Source organism: Aplidium turbinatum, chromosome 8, assembly GCF_918807975.1.
Source record: "Aplidium turbinatum chromosome 8, kaAplTurb1.1, whole genome shotgun sequence".
Taxonomy (NCBI): domain Eukaryota; kingdom Metazoa; phylum Chordata; class Ascidiacea; order Aplousobranchia; family Polyclinidae; genus Aplidium; species Aplidium turbinatum.
Genome location: NC_137479.1, coordinates 22,240,684 through 22,262,355, shown reverse-complemented (window position 1 = coordinate 22,262,355; position 21,672 = coordinate 22,240,684). Strand labels below are relative to the sequence as shown.

General features: G+C 37.4%; 3 protein-coding genes across 3 annotated transcripts; all 3 read left to right on the top strand.

The window, feature by feature from the left end:
- Window positions 1-8,349: 8,349 nt before the first annotated feature.
- On the top strand, window positions 8,350-16,955 carry LOC145775590 (uncharacterized). The gene is made up of 3 exons (XM_082586904.1): window positions 8,350-8,528; window positions 14,160-14,280; window positions 14,396-16,955. The coding sequence occupies exons 1-3, from the start codon at window positions 8,429-8,431 to the stop codon at window positions 15,330-15,332; spliced, it is 1,158 nt and encodes a 385-aa protein (XP_082443030.1). The 5' UTR covers window positions 8,350-8,428; the 3' UTR covers window positions 15,333-16,955.
- Window positions 11,398-12,430, top strand: LOC145775403 (zinc finger BED domain-containing protein 5-like). Its single transcript, XM_082586693.1, has 2 exons — window positions 11,398-12,189; window positions 12,353-12,430. The coding sequence occupies exons 1-2, from the start codon at window positions 11,398-11,400 to the stop codon at window positions 12,428-12,430; spliced, it is 870 nt and encodes a 289-aa protein (XP_082442819.1).
- Window positions 12,667-13,158, top strand: LOC145775591 (zinc finger BED domain-containing protein 5-like). The gene has a single exon (XM_082586905.1). It carries the CDS (start codon window positions 12,667-12,669, stop codon window positions 13,156-13,158), a length of 492 nt encoding a protein of 163 aa, XP_082443031.1.
- Window positions 16,956-21,672: the final 4,717 nt, after the last annotated feature.

Genomic DNA, 21,672 nt, shown 5'->3' with positions numbered 1-21,672 from the left:
CTGGAAGTTAGATAGGAAACCGTGCATTCTGCTTCTTCAAAGCCAAGTTTGATTGTTCTAGGCCTACCGGTTCTGAGATTTAGCCAGATTGGCCGATTTTGAGCCGGCGGGCGGTGCCGGCCCACTGCTAGGGCGTCAAATAGGGACCAATCTCAACAAAACTTGCCAAGGTGTCATTTTGAACCACAATGCACAGGTCTAAACAAGAAAAAAGTTTAAAAATTAAAATTTAGTCTTTTTTAAGTCACCCTATACTATCCAGAAGTATCCACCCTATCCCTTGTGGTCCCTCCCGCTGAACCCGGGCCTGGTTTACTCAGGTGTGACAAGCTTTGCTTCGCATATCTTTTTTCTGTCTTGAAGATATTGTACTGACGGGAGGGACCACGAGAAGGTGCTTGTTTTCCCCCCTGATATTGAGTGATAGGCGAGCATTCACTCATTTTTCTGCTAACAAATTCAACAACTGCTTTCGAAATTTCGCTATAATTGAAAAAGATTTAGTCTGTTGCTAGTTACTTCTTTCTGTGTGAACCCTGCTGAGGTTCAAGCTCATTGAGCTTCGCTAAACACTTCAACATAGACCACACAATGGCTGAATCCAGCTCAGTGGACAAATGGTTTCGTTTTGGCGCTGGTATTTCTGAGATCGATCCCAGGTCGGGTCAAATGGAAGACTTTAAAAACGGTACGAGTTGTGTTCTTTTTTGCTTAACGCAGTAGGAATTAGTTGGGTAATAATGTGATGACGTCGTAAACCTGGTATAAAATTAAAAATGAGCCCTGTCGATAAATAACCTTACCCAGCTTTGCAAAACCCGTCCATTTTACATTGATTCAGCTTCGGCAGACGGCTGGGTAGATGTGGTAGGGCGACAATAAATTAATTCAATAACATTATTACTATTACCAGCAGTCGGATGAAAAAACTTGTCCACAAAAGAAAACGTTTGCAAAATTAAACGAACTTTTTTGTCTCAACATATTTTATGCTTGTACATATGCAATTGCAAAGCTGAGTAAACCGGACATTTCCTCAGCATTGTATGGCAAAATTGTTCCTACTTTAGCATATTATGTGGAGCGATCATTTTCCTTTTTGAAATCAATGCTTTGTCCAAAGATAAATTTTGCAGACACAAACATTGTACATGTATAGGTCTAATAAATCAATTTTATTTGAACGCTAATTGATTAGATACATTAGAGTTAGACATTTGAATTCTTCTTGTGATTTGGAAGTGAAATAGCGTAAATGTGTGGGCTCTTTGTTCGAATATGTTATTGTTCAATATAGGTTACCTGTAAAAAACTTGTACGCTATGCGATACTTCAATTATGAAAATTAGCATGAAATTGATGCTTAAGAATTGAAGTCATACTCATATATTGTCATATATCTCAAAAAATCAAGTCAAATTTTTTTTTAGATTATAAAAAACTTGCTATAGTTATCACCTTTTCAAAATTTATTTATTTTCAAATTTGATGTACCACTAATGAATTTTTATGCTCCGATTAAGTTAGCGGCCCAACTACATCAATGGATCCCATCCATTTTAGGGTTACGCACCAAAAAATTTCATGGCACCCTAGGCCGACCCACGATGTTTCACCTTGAATGCAGCACGTTGTTGAAACAAACCTTAACCGTAGGCCCATAACATCTCTGATTGATTTTAGCTATGCAGTGTTGAGAAAAGTCAACAAGTTCGCTTGCTTTTTAAAAAGGTAATTTAATAATACAGCAACACCTTCAGAAATCAACATAGTTATCGTAACACTTTAGTTTTACTTGGAAATTAAATGCTAATGAACTTTAAATCTAAAAAAAATTATAATAAATAAAGTTTATTTATTTCGAAGTCAGTGTGAAACTTATTATATTGCCCTTCACTTAGCAAACAAAATAAGCAAAAAGATTTCCACGCACACCATTTACCTGCTAAACTACAATCGACAATTAGCGAAACTTGCACAAACATTGCATATGACATCACACAGCCACAACAATATAGTTTTATGGTTTATTAAAGAGGTGTCAATTATGCAAAAGATACATTATTTTCTTGATTGTAGTCATTATATCCTCCATCTTTGGACCGTTCTGCTGGGAGTTCCTACCAAATGCCCACCTATTGGTGCACACCCCTGGAAAGGTAATTCAATACTGAATCCGATGCATGTAAAATTTAAGTGGCATATGTTGCGGATTATAGTTTTATTCGAAGATGTTTGGAGAAGTGTCAATTATGCAAAAATCGTATTATTTTAATGTCTATCATAAATATATACTCCATGTTTGAACCATTCTGCTGGGAGTTCCTACCAAATGCCCACCTATTGGTGCACATCCCTGGAAAGGTAATTCAATACTGAATCCGATGCATGTAAAATTTAAGTGGCATATGTTGCGGATTATAGTTTTATTTGAGGTTTATTGGAGAGGTGTTAATTATGCAAAAATCGTATTGTTTTAATGTCTATCGTAAATATATCCTCCATCTTTGAAACGTTCTGCTGGGAGTTCCTACCAAATGCCCACCTATTGGTGCACACCCCTGGAAAGGTAATTCAATACTGAATCCGATGCATGTAAAATTTAAGTGGCATGTGTTGCGGATTATAGTTTTATTTGAAGATGTTTGGAGAGGTGTCAATTATGCAAAAATCGTATTATTTTTGTGTCTATCGTAAATATATCCTCCATGTTTGAACCATTCTGCTGGGAGTTCCTACCAAATGCCCACCTATTGGTGCACACCCCTGGAAAGGTAATTCAATACTAAATCCGATGCATGTAAAATTTAAGTGGCATATGTTGCGGATTATAGTTTTATTCAAAGATGTTTGGAAAAGTGTCAATTATGCAAAAATCGTATTATTTTAATGTCTATCGTAAATATATTTTCCATGTTTGAACCGTTCTGCTGGGAGTTCCTACCAAATGCCCACCTATTGGTGCACATCCCTGGAAAGGTAATTCAATACTGAATTGGATGCATGTAAAATTTAAGTGGCATATGTTGCGGATTATAGTTTTATTTGGGGTTTATTGGAGAGGTGTTAATTATGCAAAAATCGTATTATTTTAATGTCTATCATAAATATATCCTCCATCTTTGAACCGTTCTGCTGGGAGTTCCTACCAAATGCCCACCTATTGGTGCACATCTCTGGAGAGGTAATTCAATACTGAATCCGATGCAAGTAAAATTTAAGTGGCATATGTTGCGGATTATAGTTTTATTTGAGGTTTATTGGAGAGGTGTCAATTATGCAAAAATTGTATTATTTTCTTGATTATCGTAAATACATCTTCCATTATTGAACCATTCTGCTGGGAGTTCCTACCAAATGCCCACCTATTGGTGCACACCCCTGGAAAGGTAATTCAATACTGAATCCGATGCTCGTAAAATTTAAGTGGCATATGTTGCGGATTATAGTTTTATTTGAGGTTTATTGGAGAGGTGTCAATTATGCAAAAATCGTATTATTTTTGTGTCTATCGTGAATATATATCCTCCATCTTTGAACCGTTCTGCTGGGAGTTCCTACCAAATGCCCACCTATTGGTGCACACCCCTGGAAAGGTAATTCAATACTGAATCCGATGCATGTAAAATTTAAGTGGCATGTGTTGCGGATTATAGTTTTATTTGAAGATGTTTGGAGAGGTGTCAATTATGCAAAAATCGTATTATTTTTGTGTCTATCGTAAATATATCCTCCATGTTTGAACCATTCTGCTGGGAGTTCCTACCAAATGCCCACCTATTGGTGCACATCCCTGGAAAGGTAATTTAATACTGAATCCGATGCATGTAAAATTTAAGTGGAATATGTTGCGGATTATAGTCTTATTTGAAGATGTTTGGAGAGGTGTCAATTATGCATAAATCGTATTATTTTAATGTCTATCGTAAATATATCCTCCATCTTTGAAACGTTCTGCTGGGAGTTCCTACCAAATGCCCACCTATTGGTGCACACCCCTGGAAACGTAATTCAATACTGAATCGGATGCATGTAAAATTTAAGTGGCATATGTTGCGGATTATAGTTTTATTTGGGGTTTATTGGAGAGATGTTAATTATGCAAAAATCGTATTATTTTAATGTCTATCGTAAATATATCCTCCATGTTTGAACCGTTCTGCTGGGAGTTCCTACCAAATGCCCACCTATTGGTGCACACCCCTGGAAAGGTAATTCAATACTGAATCCGATGCTCGTAAAATTTAAGTGGCATATGTTGCGGATTATAGTTTTATTGGAAGATGTTTGGAGAGGTGTCAATTATGCAAATATCGTATTATTTTAATGTCTATCGTGAATATATATCCTCCATCTTTGAACCGTTCTGCTGGGAGTTCCTACCAAATGCCCACCTATTGGTGCACACCCCTGGAAAGGTAATTCAATACTGAATCCGATGCATGTAAAATTTAAGTGGCATGTGTTGCGGATTATAGTTTTATTTGAAGATGTTTGGAGAGGTGTCAATTATGCAAAAATCGTATTATTTTTGTGTCTATCGTAAATATATCCTCCATGTTTGAACCATTCTGCTGGGAGTTCCTACCAAATGCCCACCTATTGGTGCACATCCCTGGAAAGGTAATTTAATACTGAATCCGATGCATGTAAAATTTAAGTGGAATATGTTGCGGATTATAGTCTTATTTGAAGATGTTTGGAGAGGTGTCAATTATGCATAAATCGTATTATTTTAATGTCTATCGTAAATATATCCTCCATCTTTGAAACGTTCTGCTGGGAGTTCCTACCAAATGCCCACCTATTGGTGCACACCCCTGGAAACGTAATTCAATACTGAATCGGATGCATGTAAAATTTAAGTGGCATATGTTGCGGATTATAGTTTTATTTGGGGTTTATTGGAGAGATGTTAATTATGCAAAAATCGTATTATTTTAATGTCTATCGTAAATATATCCTCCATGTTTGAACCGTTCTGCTGGGAGTTCCTACCAAATGCCCACCTATTGGTGCACACCCCTGGAAAGGTAATTCAATACTGAATCCGATGCATGTAAAATTTAAGTGGCATATGTTGCGGATTATAGTTTTATTTGAGGTTTATTGGAGAGGTGTCAATTATGCAAAATTGCATTATTCTCTTGATTATCGTCAATCTCTCTTCCATATTTGGACCGTTCTGCTGGGAGTCCCTACCAAATGCCCACCTATTGGTGCACATCCCTCGAGAGGTAATTAAATACTGAATCCGATGCATGTAAAATTTAAGTGGCATGTGTTGCGGATTATAGTTTTATTTGAGGTTTATTGGAGAGGTGTCAATTATGCAAAAATCGTATTATTTTCTTGATTATCGTAAATATATCCTCCATCTTTGAACTATTCTGCTGGGAGTTCCTACCAAATGCCCACCTATTGGTGCACATCCCTGGAAAGGTAATTCAATACTGAATCCGATGCATGTAAAATTTAAGTGGCATATGTTGCGGATTATAGTTTTATTTGAGGTTTATTGGAGAGGTGTCAATTATGCAAAAATTGTATTATTTTCTTGATTATCGTAAATATATCTTCCATTATTGAACCATTCTGCTGGGAGTTCCTACCAAATGCCCACCTATTGGTGCACACCCCTGGAAAGGTAATTCAATACTGAATCCGATGCTCGTAAAATTTAAGTGGCATATGTTGCGGATTATAGTTTTATTGGAAGATGTTTGGAGAGGTGTCAATTATGCAAATATCGTATTATTTTAATGTCTATCGTGAATATATATCCTCCATCTTTGAACCGTTCTGCTGGGAGTTCCTACCAAATGCCCACCTATTGGTGCACATCCCTGGAAAATTAATTCAATACTGAATCGGATGCATGTAAAATTTAAGTGGCATATGTTGCGGATTATAGTTTTATTTGAGGTTTATTGGAGAGGTGTTAATTATGCAAAAATCGTATTATTTTAATGTCTATCGTAAATTTATCCTCCATCTTTGAAACGTTCTGCTGGGAGTTCCTACCAAATGCCCACCTATTGGTGCACACCCCTGGAAAAGTAATTCAATACTGAATTCGATGCATGTAAAATTTAAGTGGCATATGTTGCGGATTATAGTTTTATTCGAAGATGTTTGGAGAAGTGTCACTTATGCAAAAATCGTATTATTTTTGTGTCTATCGTAAATATATCCTCCATGTTTGAACCATTCTGCTGGGAGTTCCTACCAAATGCCCACCTATTGGTGCACATCCCTAGAAAGGTAATTTAATACTGAATCCGATGCATGTAAAATTTAAGTGGCATATGTTGCGGATTATAGTCTTATTTGAAGATGTTTGGAGAGGTGTCAATTATGCATAAATCGTATTATTTTAATGTCTATCGTAAATATATCCTCCATCTTTGGACCGTTCTGCTGGGAGTTCCTACCAAATGCCCACCTATTGGTGCACACCCCTGGAAACGTAATTCAATACTGAATCGGATGCATGTAAAATTTAAGTGGCATATGTTGCGGATTATAGTTTTATTTGGGGTTTATTGGAGAGATGTTAATTATGCAAAAATCGTATTGTTTTAATGTCTATCGTAAATATATCCTCCATGTTTGAACCGTTCTGCTGGGAGTTCCTACCAAATGCCCACCTATTGGTGCACACCCCTGGAAAGGTAATTCAATACTGAATCCGATGCATGTAAAATTTAAGTGGCATATGTTGCGGATTATAGTTTTATTTGAGGTTTATTGGAGAGGTGTCAATTATGCAAAATTGCATTATTCTCTTGATTATCGTCAATCTCTCTTCCATCTTTGGACCGTTCTGCTGGGAGTCCCTACCAAATGCCCACCTATTGGTGCACATCCCTCGAGAGGTAATTAAATACTGAATCCGATGCATGTAAAATTTAAGTGGCATGTGTTGCGGATTATAGTTTTATTTGAGGTTTATTGGAGAGGTGTCAATTATGCAAAAATTGTATTATTTTCTTGATTATCGTAAATATATCCTCCATCTTTGAACTATTCTGCTGGGAGTTCCTACTAAATGCCCAACTATTGGTGCACATCCCTGGAAAGGTAATTCAATACTGAATCCGATGCTTGTAAAATTTAAGTGGCATATGTTGCGGATTATAGTTTTATTTGAGGTTTATTGGAGAGGTGTCAATTATGCAAAAATTGTATTATTTTCTTGATTATCGTAAATATATCTTCCATTATTGAACCATTCTGCTGGGAGTTCCTACCAAATGCCCACCTATTGGTGCACACCCCTGGAAAGGTAATTCAATACTGAATCCGATGCTCGTAAAATTTAAGTGGCATATGTTGCGGATTATAGTTTTATTGGAAGATGTTTGGAGAGGTGTCAATTATGCAAATATCGTATTATTTTAATGTCTATCGTGAATATATATCCTCCATCTTTGAAACGTTCTGCTGGGAGTTCCTACCAAATGCCCACCTATTGGTGCACACCCCTGGAAAGGTAATTCAATACTGAATCCGATGCATGTAAAATTTAAGTGGCATGTGTTGCGGATTATAGTTTTATTTGAAGATGTTTGGAGAGGTGTCAATTATGCAAAAATCGTATTATTTTTGTTTCTATCGTAAATATATCCTCCATGTTTGAACCATTCTGCTGGGAGTTCCTACCAAATGCCCACCTATTGGTGCACATCCCTGGAAAATTAATTCAATACTGAATCGGATGCATGTAAAATTTAAGTGGCATATGTTGCGGATTATAGTTTTATTTGAGGTTTATTGGAGAGGTGTTAATTATGCAAAAATCGTATTATTTTAATGTCTATCGTAAATATATCCTCCATCTTTGAACCGTTCTGCTGGGAGTTCCTACCAAATGCCCACCTATTGGTGCACACCCCTGGAAAGGTAATTCAATACTGAATCCGATGCATGTAAAATTTAAGTGGCATATGTTGCGGATTATAGTTTTATTTGAGGTTTATTGGAGAGGTGTCAATTATGCAAAATTGCATTATTCTCTTGATTATCGTCAATGTCTCTTCCATCTTTGGACCGTTCTGCTGGGAGTTCCTACCAAATGCCCACCAATTGGTGCACATCCCTGGAAAGGTAATTCAATACTGAATCCGATGCATGTAAAATTTAAGTGGCATGTGTTGCGGATTATAGTTTTATTTGAGTTTTGTCGAAAGTAGCTCAGGTCGCATTGTATACCTCGCACTTATTCACGGATGACTTTTTTAGGCGGAAAGCGGAAAAATTATTCTGCCAGAATGACGGTGGTGTTTTAATGCTAGAACTAGGCTTAAAAAATCTTTTTAAAACTTAATGTAGAGTTGTGATGGAACAGCTTCCCTCTGCTTTGTCCAACAATGATTCACTGAATAATACAGAAATAAATGAAGGAAATGATGATATTGGATTAATTATGTCATCAGTTAAAGACACCCATTATTGTCCTTATCCACAGTGCGTATTCTCCAGTGCATGGAAAAGCAGTTTAAGCATGCATATGAAAACACATACAGGTATGTTGATATTTTGTTGTTGTAAACTTATGTTTGATTACATATACCATGTAATATTAAAACTGTTACACTTACCCTTTGATATAGTTTTGATATTAAAATTTGTTGCTTTGGAAATACGAGACTTAGAAATAGTATTAACTTTAAATTATTCGCGATTAAAGTTTCATATAAATATTTTGTACATTCATTTATGCTCAAGTTTTAAATTACAAAATGGCAAAATCATGCTGCACTATTTTCAAGTGTGAATTCCTTTTTAATTGAACATCACAAGAAATACCTACTAAAGGGTCATTCCACATCAAATCACCCAAAAAAAATGAAATTTTTAACACCACCACCTCCGATTTTCTTCAAACTTGGTTTGTGTGTGAGTTCTGGGTGAAAAAGCAAGAATTCCAAATTTTATCAAAATCCGGCCAGTGGTTTTGGAGATATGGGCCTGTGAAATTTTGTCTTTTGGGGGGAAATGGGGGTACCCAGCTTATTTCAAAATTCCATTTCTCAGCAACCACTGGGTGTATTTTAATGAAATTGGTGTCATTTTGCAGGAAATTGGTCAAGGATTTCATTTCTGTGGTTAATTTTCAAAAATAAGCGTGTTTGGGGGTAATGACCTTTTGACCTTTGCTTTGACCTTGACTTTGACCCTGTGGATCACGTGATACAAAAAACTTGTCTACATGAAAAATATTCTTTGACACTATCTCTATAACATATAAAAAAATGGGAGAGGTAATATTTCTATTTTAGCCATAGTTTTCACTCAAAGTTTGCATGTCTCATGATTTTTCAACAAATTTTCTTAAAATCACTTTTAAAAATAGTATGGCATGTACAAATGTAACGATATGCACATTGCATCATCAGAAAGAATGGGTCCAAAATAATGATAAGGGCTGTTTTTTTTTTTGTCAAATAAGCTTATAACATTGGGAAATGATGGCAAATGGGGGAGGGGTAAAATATCTCAAATTCTGATGATGTAATACATAAACGCTCCCAATTAACACTGCATAAAAACGAGTTAAATGACACAGTTTAGTCAAGACACAACAGACAAAATGTTAGGTTCTGAAAGTTTTCCATAGACAGCAATCACTGAGCTGACCAGTTTTTAAACAACCCATGAAGTTTAATTGTATCGTTTTTGGAAATAGTGTAATGACATCTGCCAGATGCCATCATGAAAGGAGTTTCAATGATACAAACAATGTTATTAATATCGATCCAGCATTTATCAGCAGAGGAAGGCCAGTAGAAGATTCTGGCTGGACCATGAGGATGCATAAAGTTTACATGGTAGTCTCCAAACCAAACTCATCAGAAATGTCTTCCACCAAACCTATCCACGGTTCATAATCATATATACAGCATACATATGTCTGTGTTGCGATGTTGATAGGTTCATTCAATGCTTCAAGTGCGAGGTTTTCATCACTCCCTCCTGTCACTGACACTATTTCAGGCAGATATTTTTGAGCACTGAGTTTGTACCCGAATAACTTTGTTTCCGAAGTCGGAACAAATCTATGAAATTTTAGTGTTCCTTTTATTGTCTTTGCCAACAAGCATCTTTTTTTCAATTTTTCTTTGCAAGCTTCATACCGGTCAGGCTTGACATTGAAAAATTGAGTTCCTTGTATGTCAGTTTTGCAAACCTTCAACGTCAAACAACGTTGATTCGCCGTTAAAGGAGCAAAAGTGTCCAGCCGCGCCGTTTGTCTCCACTCTGCCACTCGTAGCCCAGTGATATAAATCAAGTAAATTGCGCAAACCTGTAAGGAACTTCATTCGCGGCAAAAGTCTGATCGCAATTTCCACTGCTTTTACATCGTTTTAACATTGCCAGATGTTAAATCGGTGTAAAAACTGTAGCGTTGGTTTTCAAAGGAGTAATTTTCTTTCAAATGATGTTATCAATTAACTCTGCTGCCAAACTGCTCTAAATTTGTCGTCTCTATCATCACAGTTGCATCTGTTACGTCACTGATATTAAACTCGCAAGTTTCGTCCCGCAACCCGCACATACCAATCTCAAAAAATATGCGGAACTGAATTACCAGGACCAGACGTTGTTGCGTACCAATTATATTTATTACTTGTTTCCAAATCGTGTTAGAGGAGACATAGACTTAAATGTAAAACTAGGCTAGCCCAACAACCTAGCAAAATCGCCCTTTTGAAAAACGCACAAAATAACTTTTATGACGTGACAGTATGTGTTCGCCCACCCAGCTATTTTGAAAACTCGGCGCCTATGGATAACGATATACCTTAATATCAGACTGACCAGTGACCATGCTATAACAGTATGGCGAAATCGATTTCTGATTATTAAAAATGAAGCCGGTACACTGTTGTTGCAAGAGCAGCAAGACTTATTCTACAATATAAGGTTTAAGCCAGGGGTTCCCAACCGGTGGTACGCGTACCACTAGTGGTACGCGGGAGCTTTTCAGGTGGTACGCGAGCAGCTCTCCGTTGCATGCGATATGTAGTACTGTAGTATTGTCAAATAAAGTAGGCCTATTGTTGTTGCAACAATTATTTAATTTTGAGTTTCTAAAATATGCGAACAACACTTTTATTTTTTTCTGTACTCAATTCTCTGCACTCAGTAAGCTATACTGTTGTCAATCTTGATCCCTGCTGTCATTGTTATTAACGCAATGCTGCTGTGCGAACTTAATGGTGTCTGCGACGAAACTATTATGTGTGCACTGTGAATGGTGTCTGTGACGAAACTATTACATGTGCAATGTGGTCTGTGCAATTGCAGAATTGCGTTTATTCTGATGTTGGTTTTCCGACGTGTAGTGGCTGAATCCTGAACAGCATTGCAGTTTTGTCTAAATATTTGAAAATGTCGAAGCGAAAGTATAGCGCAGATTATATTAAGTATGGCTTCATTGCTATTCAACATCGTGGAGATAGCTTACCTCAGTGCGTGATCTGTATGAAAACCCTTTCAAATGCAGCTTTGAAACCAAGTTTGCTTAAGCGGCATCTTGAGTCCAATCATGCACATAAGATGAATCGAGATAAGAGTTATTTTGAGCGACTTGGGGAGAGCGTGAAGCGACAGCGCATGGATCACACAGGCCAGTTTTACAAAAATAATGCCGGAATTGTGAAGGCATCCTATGAAGTATCTCTTCTGGTGGCCCAAAACAAAAAAGCTCATGTCATTGCGGAGTCACTTGTTTTGCTAGCAACAAAGATATTAGTCAGAAATTTGATTGGAGAAGATTCAGTGGCAAAGTTGGATAGTGTATCGCTTTCTAACAATACTGTGAAACGACGCATCGAGGAAATGTCAGTTGATATCACTGATCAAGTGATTGCAGAAGTAAGAGATTCAAAGTTTGGATTTGCCTTACAACTTGATGAATCCACAGACGTCACAAACTGCTGCCAACTGCTCGTCTACGTCCGCTTTACACAGAATGATGCTGTAAAAACGGAATTATTGTTGAATCATGAGGTGTCCACTACATCTAAAGGAAAAGATATTTTCAACTCTTTGGATAATTTTTTCAAGGAAAATGAATTGGATTGGGGAAATCTTGTCGGATGTACGACAGATGGGGCTCCCTCTATGCTCGGTAGAAAGTCTGGATTTCAAGCCCATGTCAAAGCTGTGTCACCTCGCGTCGTAAGTATTCACTGTTTCATACACAGGTTTGCTCTTTGCACAAAGGTTCTTCCTGCAAAGTTGTTAATGTGCTTGAACAGGGTAGTCAAAATCGTAAATTTTGTTAAAACATCAGCTTTAAATACTCGATTGTTTAAGGTTCTTTGTGAAAATCTTGGCTCAGACCACACTTGTCTCCTCTATCACACAGAAGTGCGCTGGCTCTCTCGAGGAAATACAACTAAGCGTCTTTTTGAAATGAGGAATGAATTACTTTTATTTTTCCAACAGAAAGACCATGAATTTCAAAACGATCTGGAGGACGAGGAATTCATTGCAAGATTGGCTTATTTGTCAGATATATTTGAAGCTTTCAATCATTTAAATCTGTCATTTCAAGGGCAAAACTGCACTGTCGTAGACTTTGTTTCAAAACTGGGAGCTTTTATCCGAAAGGTGGAATTATGGAGAAAAAATGTGGAAAACAAGCGCTGTGGTATGTTTAAATTTCTGTCAGCCCTTGAAATGGAAATCAGTGATGACTTTTCCAGAGAAATTACCCAGCACCTCTCGCTGCTAACTGCTGAATTGCAGCATTACTTTCCAGATACCACAAGCTGCCCATACATCACAGATCCTTTCTCAGTGGACCCAGCCGACCTACCTGTCGGTACAGGGGAACAAGAGAAACTGATAGACATGCCGGAAGATCAGACAGCAAAAAAACAACTCAAAGAATGTTCTGCAATAAACTTCTGGCTTAGTATGGCTTCTTCATACCCAACGCTAGCTTCCCACGCTGTTCCACAACTACTGATTTTTCCTTCTACTTGGGAATGCGAGCAGGGATTTTCTATTCTTATGAACATCAAATCAAAAAATCGAAACCGACTAAGTGCCCCTGGACATGACTTCAGATGTGCTATTAGCAAAGTTATGCCACGCATCGATCAACTGGTGAAAGATAAACAAAAACAAAAATCTCATTAAATTTAGTTGTATTGTGTTTGTGTTTGGTTGTGTCTTTTTCTTTGTTATTCTGATGCGTTCTGTACTGTGTGGCGTAATGGACTCTGTGATGTTTTGTTGCTAATTTTGCTACTTTTGCTGACTTTACATCCAGATTCATCATCTTGCAAATAATTTAATATTGGATGAAACTAGTTGTTTTGAAAATAGTGGTACGTTTTGACAATCCGTGGTGGCTAAGTGGTACGAGAACATAAAAAGGTTGGGAACCCCTGGTTTAAGCTAACCGGATTTTATGAAAATTTCACAGATATCGTCCTCTTTGAATGAAAACTATGGCTAAACTAAAAATATTACCTCTCCCATTTTTTCATATGTTATAGAGATGGTATCAAGGAATATTTTTATGTAGACAAGTTTTTTGTATCACATGATCCACAGGGTCAAAGTCAAGGTCAAAGCAAAGGTCAAAAGGTCATTACCCCCAAACATGCTTATTTTTGAAAATTAACCACAGAAATGAAATTCTTGGCCAACTTCCTGCAAAATGACACCAATTTCATTAAAATACACCCAGTGGTTGCTGAGAAATGGCATTTAGAAATAAGCTGGGTACCCCCATTTTCCCCCAAAATACGAAATTTTACAGGGCCATATCTCCAAAACCACTGGCCGGATTTTGATAAAATTTAAAATTTATGCGTTTTTGCCCAAAACCTAACCACAAACCAAATTTGATGTAAATCGGTGATGGTGGTGTTAACAGCACTGGGTGAATTGAGCTGGAATGACCCTAAAAGAAGATATGTCAGCATCTTGTTAAAGGTCAAGAATTTAAAATAACTGTCAAAACTTTATCAAGTTTATGATTTGGTCAAAAAAAATAAGCTATTTGAAGTCTGTAGGCCTAAGGTGATGCAACTACATAGGAACTTTTTTGTTTTAATCTAATTGCTGTGATCTACGTCTAAAAGTTTAAAATATGCTGGTACAAAAATGACATTCTGTTTTATTGCATGCAGATGAACGACCATGGCAATGCGCCTTGTGCAACAAGCATTTTAAACTGAAACATCATCTGAAGCATCACATTCTCACACACTCGCAACATAAGCCATTCAAGTGTCATTTGTGTGATTACAGGTAGGTTACTTGAGCAATGATGAGCATCCTGTTTTTGTATTTATGTTATAAGAGAGATCATCAATTTTGTATAATATATATAATAAATTTCACCAAATGTGTTTTTCTGTTTCAGGTCAAGTGATACTCACAGTCTGCAACGCCATAAAGTAAATAAGCACAGACTTCCTTCAAAACGGAGAACCAACTCCAAAAGACTGTCACTTCCAACGATGGTGCCTTCACAGGATATATTTGCATCATCTTCTCTCCTAAGCAACTTTTTAGAGCAAGGTCAGAATTTTTCTTGCTTTGTTTCTGCAAGTAACAGTGTGACAAAGCTACAGCCTTCAAGTCCAACCGCAGCTGTGTCTTCAGGAAAAGCTGGTAGTTCACAAACCCTTGGAGATGTGTTAATGATGCAAAAAGGTTCATCTTTACCAAATACAGGAGGAATGAAAATAATGAACATCCGCAGTGTTTCAGATAGCATTTGTTCATCAATCAGTCAAAAACATTCTCTGGACAGTGATTCTGCTGTTGACTTTTCCCATGAGGCTGACAAAAGCGTGGACTTACCTTCAGTATCTTCACCAGAAAGTTTGCTTTTCACAATGAAAGAAGAAGGGTCTCATGAAACTGATGGCTTGGGTTTATCACTTCGCAAAACGCCAAATTCACAAAAATCATTTGAATATATCCACGGTGGCAGAAAATCTGTGGATTCTTTGATTACAAAGTCACCTTCATTGGCTCATAATGTTGCAGGTGACTATTCTTTTCACAAGAGTGACCCACCTGTCTTCGATAACGACATGGAAAATTCAATGTCCGATTCACAAAATCTTCGTGAATGTGGTTCAGGAGCTTCAGGTTTGGCTGACATAGAACGAAGCACCTCCATTTGGAAATGTACACACTGCAACATCATCTTTCCTGACAACATAATGTATGGTTTGCATATGGGCTGCCATTCAGTGGGCAATGCATACCAGTGCAATATTTGCGGAATGAAATGTAAAGACAGCCATGATTTTATGTTTCATTTTACTATCGGAAAACACTTGCATTAGCGTGGTGCATCAGCATGAAATGTTGAAAAATAACCTCTCGAGTAAAAAGTATGTAGTCAAAACTCTCTATGCGCTGAGTAAGCTTATAAGTTTCTCAGAATATCTTTTCAGTACAAATTTCATTTTTTTAGTATTGCATTTAACTTCCACTGGTAGCATTCAACTTATTGTACAAGTCGTAGATTGAACGTGACATGTCTTAAGTTGTTTTTTTTTGTATATTTGACACAAAGTGTAGTGTTACACTTATTATTGCATGTTAGTTTGCCACTAGGTCCATTTCTTTGAAGATATTTTACAGTTTCGTCCACTTCAAAAAAATTGCTTAGGAATGCATTTGAATATTTGTAATGCAGCAAAGTAAACCATTAGATATACCCGCTTGCTTGCAGACTAGATCTTTTTGATTTTTAAAGCATGCAGGTTAATATAAAAAGAGGCATTAAATAATGTTCTCTATTGTGGTGGTTGCAATCGTTGGCCGTTACCAACCCCAGAACATTATTTTGCCACCAGCATATGCACCCTGCAGGAAATCAGCCATTAAAGCAATTCTGTTACCCGTGAAGTGCAAAGACTTATTTCTTCGCTAAATTGCCAGATTGAACCACTAAACTAACCTTCATGAAACCAAAATAGATGTCAAATATGTTTCCGTTAAACGATATTTACACCACGGTGTTGTGGCGCGACCGAACTTTGTAACTTTGAGAGTTGAGGTTACCGACCTTTCGAAGTGTAGTTTAGATTAATTTGTCACTGTTTGATTTTTGCTGCTTAGCGAGTATCCCATTGTTTTATACTTTCAATTTCTTTATCGTGCGTTTTGTGCGTGTTTTATTTTTGATGCTTTCACAACTCTTTGTTGCCGCAAATCATCACGAGCGTCATTGACTGTTTCAAATCAAGTTTATTTTGTTTTGCCAATTACCAGACCTGTTGTCACCATATGGAAAACTACGGGTTCTTTGCACCGTCTGTGGATTATTATTCACTGATTAAGATTTAATGGGCTATTTTTTTTCTTATGCACCAACCGTAATCCGCTGATTAGAATCACCGATAACTGATCCACTGATAAACTTCAAGGTACAAATTGATTTAATCAAACGCTCTGCTTAATCGGCCGCTTAAAAGATCCGCTGTTGGTGCACCCAACTCTAAATGTCACATGACATAGTGATAAGCAATAAGCATATCCTTCAAAACTATTCAATGTTTTGACTCTTTCTCATACACCGGATGCCAACTGCAAATTTGTAACTCATATTAGCAATGAAATGCTTCAAAAGTACTTTGCTGCGTGTGTCCATTCATTGTTACTCTCCGTAAACTGAGGAGGGCGCCGAGCGCCTGCGTCATAAATGTTTTTCGGAATCACTGCTTCACCACTTATTCATTTCACTCTTCGCATGGTGCTGCCATTGTTCCATTATTTATTGCAGTATTGCGTGTGATTTCTGTTCTTTCATCTTTTCAAGTGAATACAGCCTGTCTAATGTGTAAAAAAATTTAACAATGAAGGGTTTTGATGGAGAATACGTTTCTGATCGAGAAAAAAGGTTTATCGGAATAGCCACTTTTATTTTAACCGAACATTTTTTTTTTACTTTATTTTCTTACATTTTGACCTAACGGTATTTGTACGTTATTTGAAGTTTGATGCCCCGATTTTGTTTGAAATGTAGTAAAGCTGATAGTGGATAGGACAAAGTAGAATAAATTTAGAAAACAAATTTGGAGCCACGGCTTGCAAAGATATGAGGATTAACTATTTGCTGTTTGTGGGAGGAGTTTGACCTACTAACTTGCTCAACAGAGTTCTACGCAACCGAAGCGAATGTTTGTGTCTTGGGTAGCCAAAGTATGATAGAGCAAGATACGATATGCTGACGCACCGTCGTGTACTGCAGGTGGTATCTGTGGATACAAAAACGTTGAAGTCGCAAAAATAGCCTGCCTTGAGCGTTTGGTCCTGCTTGAAATTAATCAGTGCTGGAGTTGAATAACTCTGTCAGAAGTGAGCTTGGCTGAGTCAAGCTGCACAGCAAGTAGCCTGCTTTTTTGGATAAAAAGAAATGTTTAAGATTGGTTTGAGAGCTAATGCAAAAAGGTAATTTTATCCAAGTCAGGCCAACCGTATTGCTAAAAAAATCGATTTCGGTTTTCGGGATCATCTTTAATTAAGATTATTCAAGTGGAACGTTAAAAAATAGTTCATCTCATTTTTTGGTTAGAGAGCTTTATGTATGTAGCCAGTAGCCTACAGTTGTGACTCTTGTGACATTGAACGAACAATATACTTTGGTGGATTGAAAAAGATATCGACATAGACAAACTTGAATGTGCGTAAATTACTGTAAAAAATTGCCGAAGCCAATAAAAAGTCGATGGAAAACTGTAATGAAACAAAACGTTAGTTTTATGATGTTGTGGTTTGTTTACTGTCGCTCTATTACTGCAAAGGTCTTCTAGCGACAGGACTCATGTTTAATTTTTTATATCACATTGCGGTATTGCCACATTATAAACAGTGTACCAGCCTCATTTTTGTAATCAGAAATTGTCGTGCAGACAAAGACGGAAAAACAATCATCGTTAACTATTCGGATTATGACCGAATAATGAAAAAAGAACTACAGAAATTTCACGAGATAAAAACGTTGAATAAAAGCAACATCAATAAACATATGAATGAAGTTAGAGAAGATGGCGAAAATTTGATGAAGAAATTACATGCAGCAGGTATTTTGGACGACAAACTTTTATTGCATACTGTAGGGATTCAACATTCACCATCAGGATGCCATAGAAAATCTGGACCTACAGCTAAATACTTTTGCAATAACTCCGCAGCTTATGCATACCCTTTGTTTAAAACTCACAAACTAAACGAAGAAGTCTTAAAAACAACAACAATCTCTGAAATTCTGACCAGACTATTACAATCTGCCGGCAACATCACCACTTCCAGAATTACTGCTTTCCTCGAACATATGCTCCAACCAATTAGTGTTAACTTCTGTAAGACAGAAATTGATGAATACTGCAGGGACAGCAAGGATTACATTACAAAACTCATTAGTTGGAAGTCAAGTCCAAAAACATTTCTCAACAACAATGTTAACAAACTGCACCTCGTAGCAGCTGATGTAGAAGGAGTCAAGGACTCTATCCTAACCTGAACCGTCGACTAGTACCAACAGCAATGGCATTTGCTTTGAATCAACAAACAACATGGAGCAAAACAACACAATCTTTGTTTATTAATTTAGTCATGCTTTGCTTGGACAATGTAATTATTCAATACCAGGACAAATTTTATAAACGAAAGCAAGGTTTGGTAACCGGTGACAACTCCGTATCGATTGCCAACATTTACATGCATTATGTTGTTCGAAGCATATCGCATATATTACAGAAAACGGAACTATTCAAAAGATTCATCGATGACATCATGTGGCTATCATTTGGGTACCAAAACACAGAAAACGTACAATTGCACTTGATCGAGGCATTTGCATCTTGGGATCTAAAACTAAAATTTAGAAATATTTCCACCGAAGATGAAGGAAAAGGAGTTGAGTTTTTTGACGTGTTTCACATCATTTCAAGCCAAAACAATATGGGGTTTTTCACTTCTGATTTTGTGAAACCAACAGCTGTGGACGCAAAATTTCTTCATAGAAATTCACATCATCCACAGAGTGTGTTCAAATCAATTGTGTATGGAGAATGCATTCGAATGCGTCGATTAAATGAAACTGAACCATATTACTTGAAGAGTTTAACTCGCTTGTACAATAAATGCATAGCCTCTGGCTTTAATAAAAAAATTGACTTGGCAAAAACTTGGAAATCTAGACTTGCACCGGAGAAGAAAACCAACGCAGACAAAAAAAGAATCATTTGGGCTTCCTCTTTTACAAACATTTTGACGCTTACAGACAAAGAAAAGAAATTAAAATCTTCGGCCAGTATTGTCTTCAAAAGACCACCAACTATTGCATCTTATGTCACGACTTACAAGGATTTGGCTTTTTCAAATAAAAAAGTTAAAAACATTGGATCTTCAAAAAGGTGTGGAAATTGTGCATTGTGTGGCGGTAGAAAAAACTTTTCTTGTATGGTCAGTGACACACACAGTCTTACATCGCAATCAGGAAAACTTTTTCGTCTTAAACAAAATTTGACATGTAAGAACTTTGGAATTTACGTAGCTACTTGCAAAATTTGCAAAGAGCAGTATGTTGGACAAACAAAAAATTCATTTTCTGCACGTTGGAACAAACATCGCTCCATTTGGAATTCAGGTAACTGCGGCAACTCATCAGACAAAACGGCCCTATTACAACATTACCAAAAAATACATACTTATACTTCACTAAGAAATCTTCAATTATCAGACTGTTTTGAAGTCACGTTTGTAGAAGAACCAAACCCAACCAAACTTGACCAAAAAGAAGAATTCTGGTATCAATTGTTAGATGCCAAAATAAATATTCAAAAAATGTTTTTGCCTAAATTTAAATGAAAAACACTTGTAGGCCTACTATAGCACATTTGTTTGCTGTGCACTTCATGAAATTGCTCTGGTTAATTTTTTAGGTAAATCTCAATAATATCACAGTCATTAATTTTGAATTCATTGATTAGTTAATTGTTTTATTGTTATTTGCCTGCGTAATTGTTTTAGAGCATCCATTAATTTGTCAATTTCTTGAATATCGAATGTACAGTGTAGAATCTTATTAGTTATCTTTTACTTCATTTCATAAAAGTTGTAGGCTCTTTTGGTTTTCATGCTATTTAATTTTACATGTTACGTTTCTTCATTAGTCGTCGTCGTTCGTATGAAGCAGAAAGTTTGTGGTCAGCCGAATGGAAGGACTTGGAGCCAACTTTTTGTCAGATCGTCAAGTGTGCGGAGGCCTGTTATTCCATTGGGAGGGGAATAGATGGGACACCCAAAGATGATGTGGTTAGCTGTTTGCTCCGTCGCACCGCACTGACAAGCAGCAGAGTCCCTTATGCCCCAGCGTGTCAAGCAAGCATTGAAGCGGCCAACTCCCGTTCTTATTCGGTTCAGTGTCACCCACTCCCTTCTCTGAAGTTCAGAACCAAGTGGGAGTGAAGAGGCAGGAGAGACATCGAATAGAACGAGGCGAGACTTTATTTTTGGCACAGTGCTCAATTCCTCGGACCAGGCATCTGACGTGCTGAAATCAGCGAGCTGGAGTTTTGCAGCATGCTTTACAAAAGGGCGCCGTGATGGTAGGCGTTGTATGATTGGGACATTGAGAGTGGATACGCAATCATGTAGTATGTGGTTCTGATCAGCACAGGCTTTATTTACCAACGAAGACACCAGCGCTTCTCTGCGTACATTAGCGGGTAGGATACCTGACAGCACTGGAAGGTATTGCTGTGGTGTTGGTTTTAAGCATCTAGTAATAATGCGCATTGTCTCGTTCAGGCAGGCGTCTAATTTTTTGGTGTGGTTGTTGCGACACCATGCCGGAGCTGCGTATTCCGCGGCACTGTAGGCAAGTGCCAGGCCACCTATGCGGAGGGTAGATGGTTTTGCCCCCATGTTGTGCCGGCCAAGCACCTCAAAAGTCCATTGCCTGCAGTTACTTGTGCACGCAGGCCTTGGATGTGCTGCTTGTACGTCAGTTGCCTATCCAGTTTTACCCCGAGATAAGTTGGTTGACTCTTGAACGGTAACTGACAATCATTGACTTCGACCTTCAATTTCCTGTCGACTTGGTGATTATTGAGATGAAAAGTACTGACGGTAGTCTTTGTAGCACTGAGTTGCAGTCTCCACGTATTTAAGTATTCCAAAATTCTTTTCATATCTGACTCCAGTGAGTGCTCTACATTGGACCAGATTCTATCAGTGGCTAGTAGGGCTAAATCGTCGGCATAACCATATTGCTTTGACTTGGTGCAGGGGAGGTCGCTGATGTAAATATTGAATAACAGTGGTGTAATGAAATCGCGCTCTTCTGATTTGCGTGTGTGACGTCATTATTATTTTGTTTCGGACGCAGGCATTCTTTCTTTATTGGTACACGCGCGGTGTTTGTGTTTTCAACTCGTTGCAGTCTTGAGTTTGTTAGCTGGTGTTAGGTTCCTATGTTTAGAGAGTAATGATGTTCTTTTCTGTTTACGTATGTATTTATGTTCTGTATTTAGATACCATACTTTTAAGTTAATTAAAACTTCAGTAAGTGAAATGTCTGGTTATTATGACAGAACAAGTGGTGACAAGGTTGATCCTGGAGGCACGCCGTTTTTCAAAGAGCGAGGTCGACTACTCTGTCCATCACTAGTG

What these genes read in the sequence shown, in the direction of transcription:
- LOC145775591 (XM_082586905.1), top strand. Translation starts at nt 12,667, where the DNA reads ATGTTTAAATTTCTGTCAGCCCTTGAAATGGAAATCAGTGATGACTTT.
- LOC145775403 (XM_082586693.1), top strand. Translation starts at nt 11,398, where the DNA reads ATGTCGAAGCGAAAGTATAGCGCAGATTATATTAAGTATGGCTTCATT. An exon ending in AAGCTGTGTCACCTCGCGTC is followed by an intron (nt 12,190 to 12,352) that starts GTAAGTATTCAC and finishes ATCTTGGCTCAG; the next exon opens with ACCACACTTGTCTCCTCTAT.
- LOC145775590 (XM_082586904.1), top strand. Translation starts at nt 8,429, where the DNA reads ATGTCATCAGTTAAAGACACCCATTATTGTCCTTATCCACAGTGCGTA. An exon ending in GCATATGAAAACACATACAG is followed by an intron (nt 8,529 to 14,159) that starts GTATGTTGATAT and finishes TATTGCATGCAG; the next exon opens with ATGAACGACCATGGCAATGC. An exon ending in TGTCATTTGTGTGATTACAG is followed by an intron (nt 14,281 to 14,395) that starts GTAGGTTACTTG and finishes TTTCTGTTTCAG; the next exon opens with GTCAAGTGATACTCACAGTC.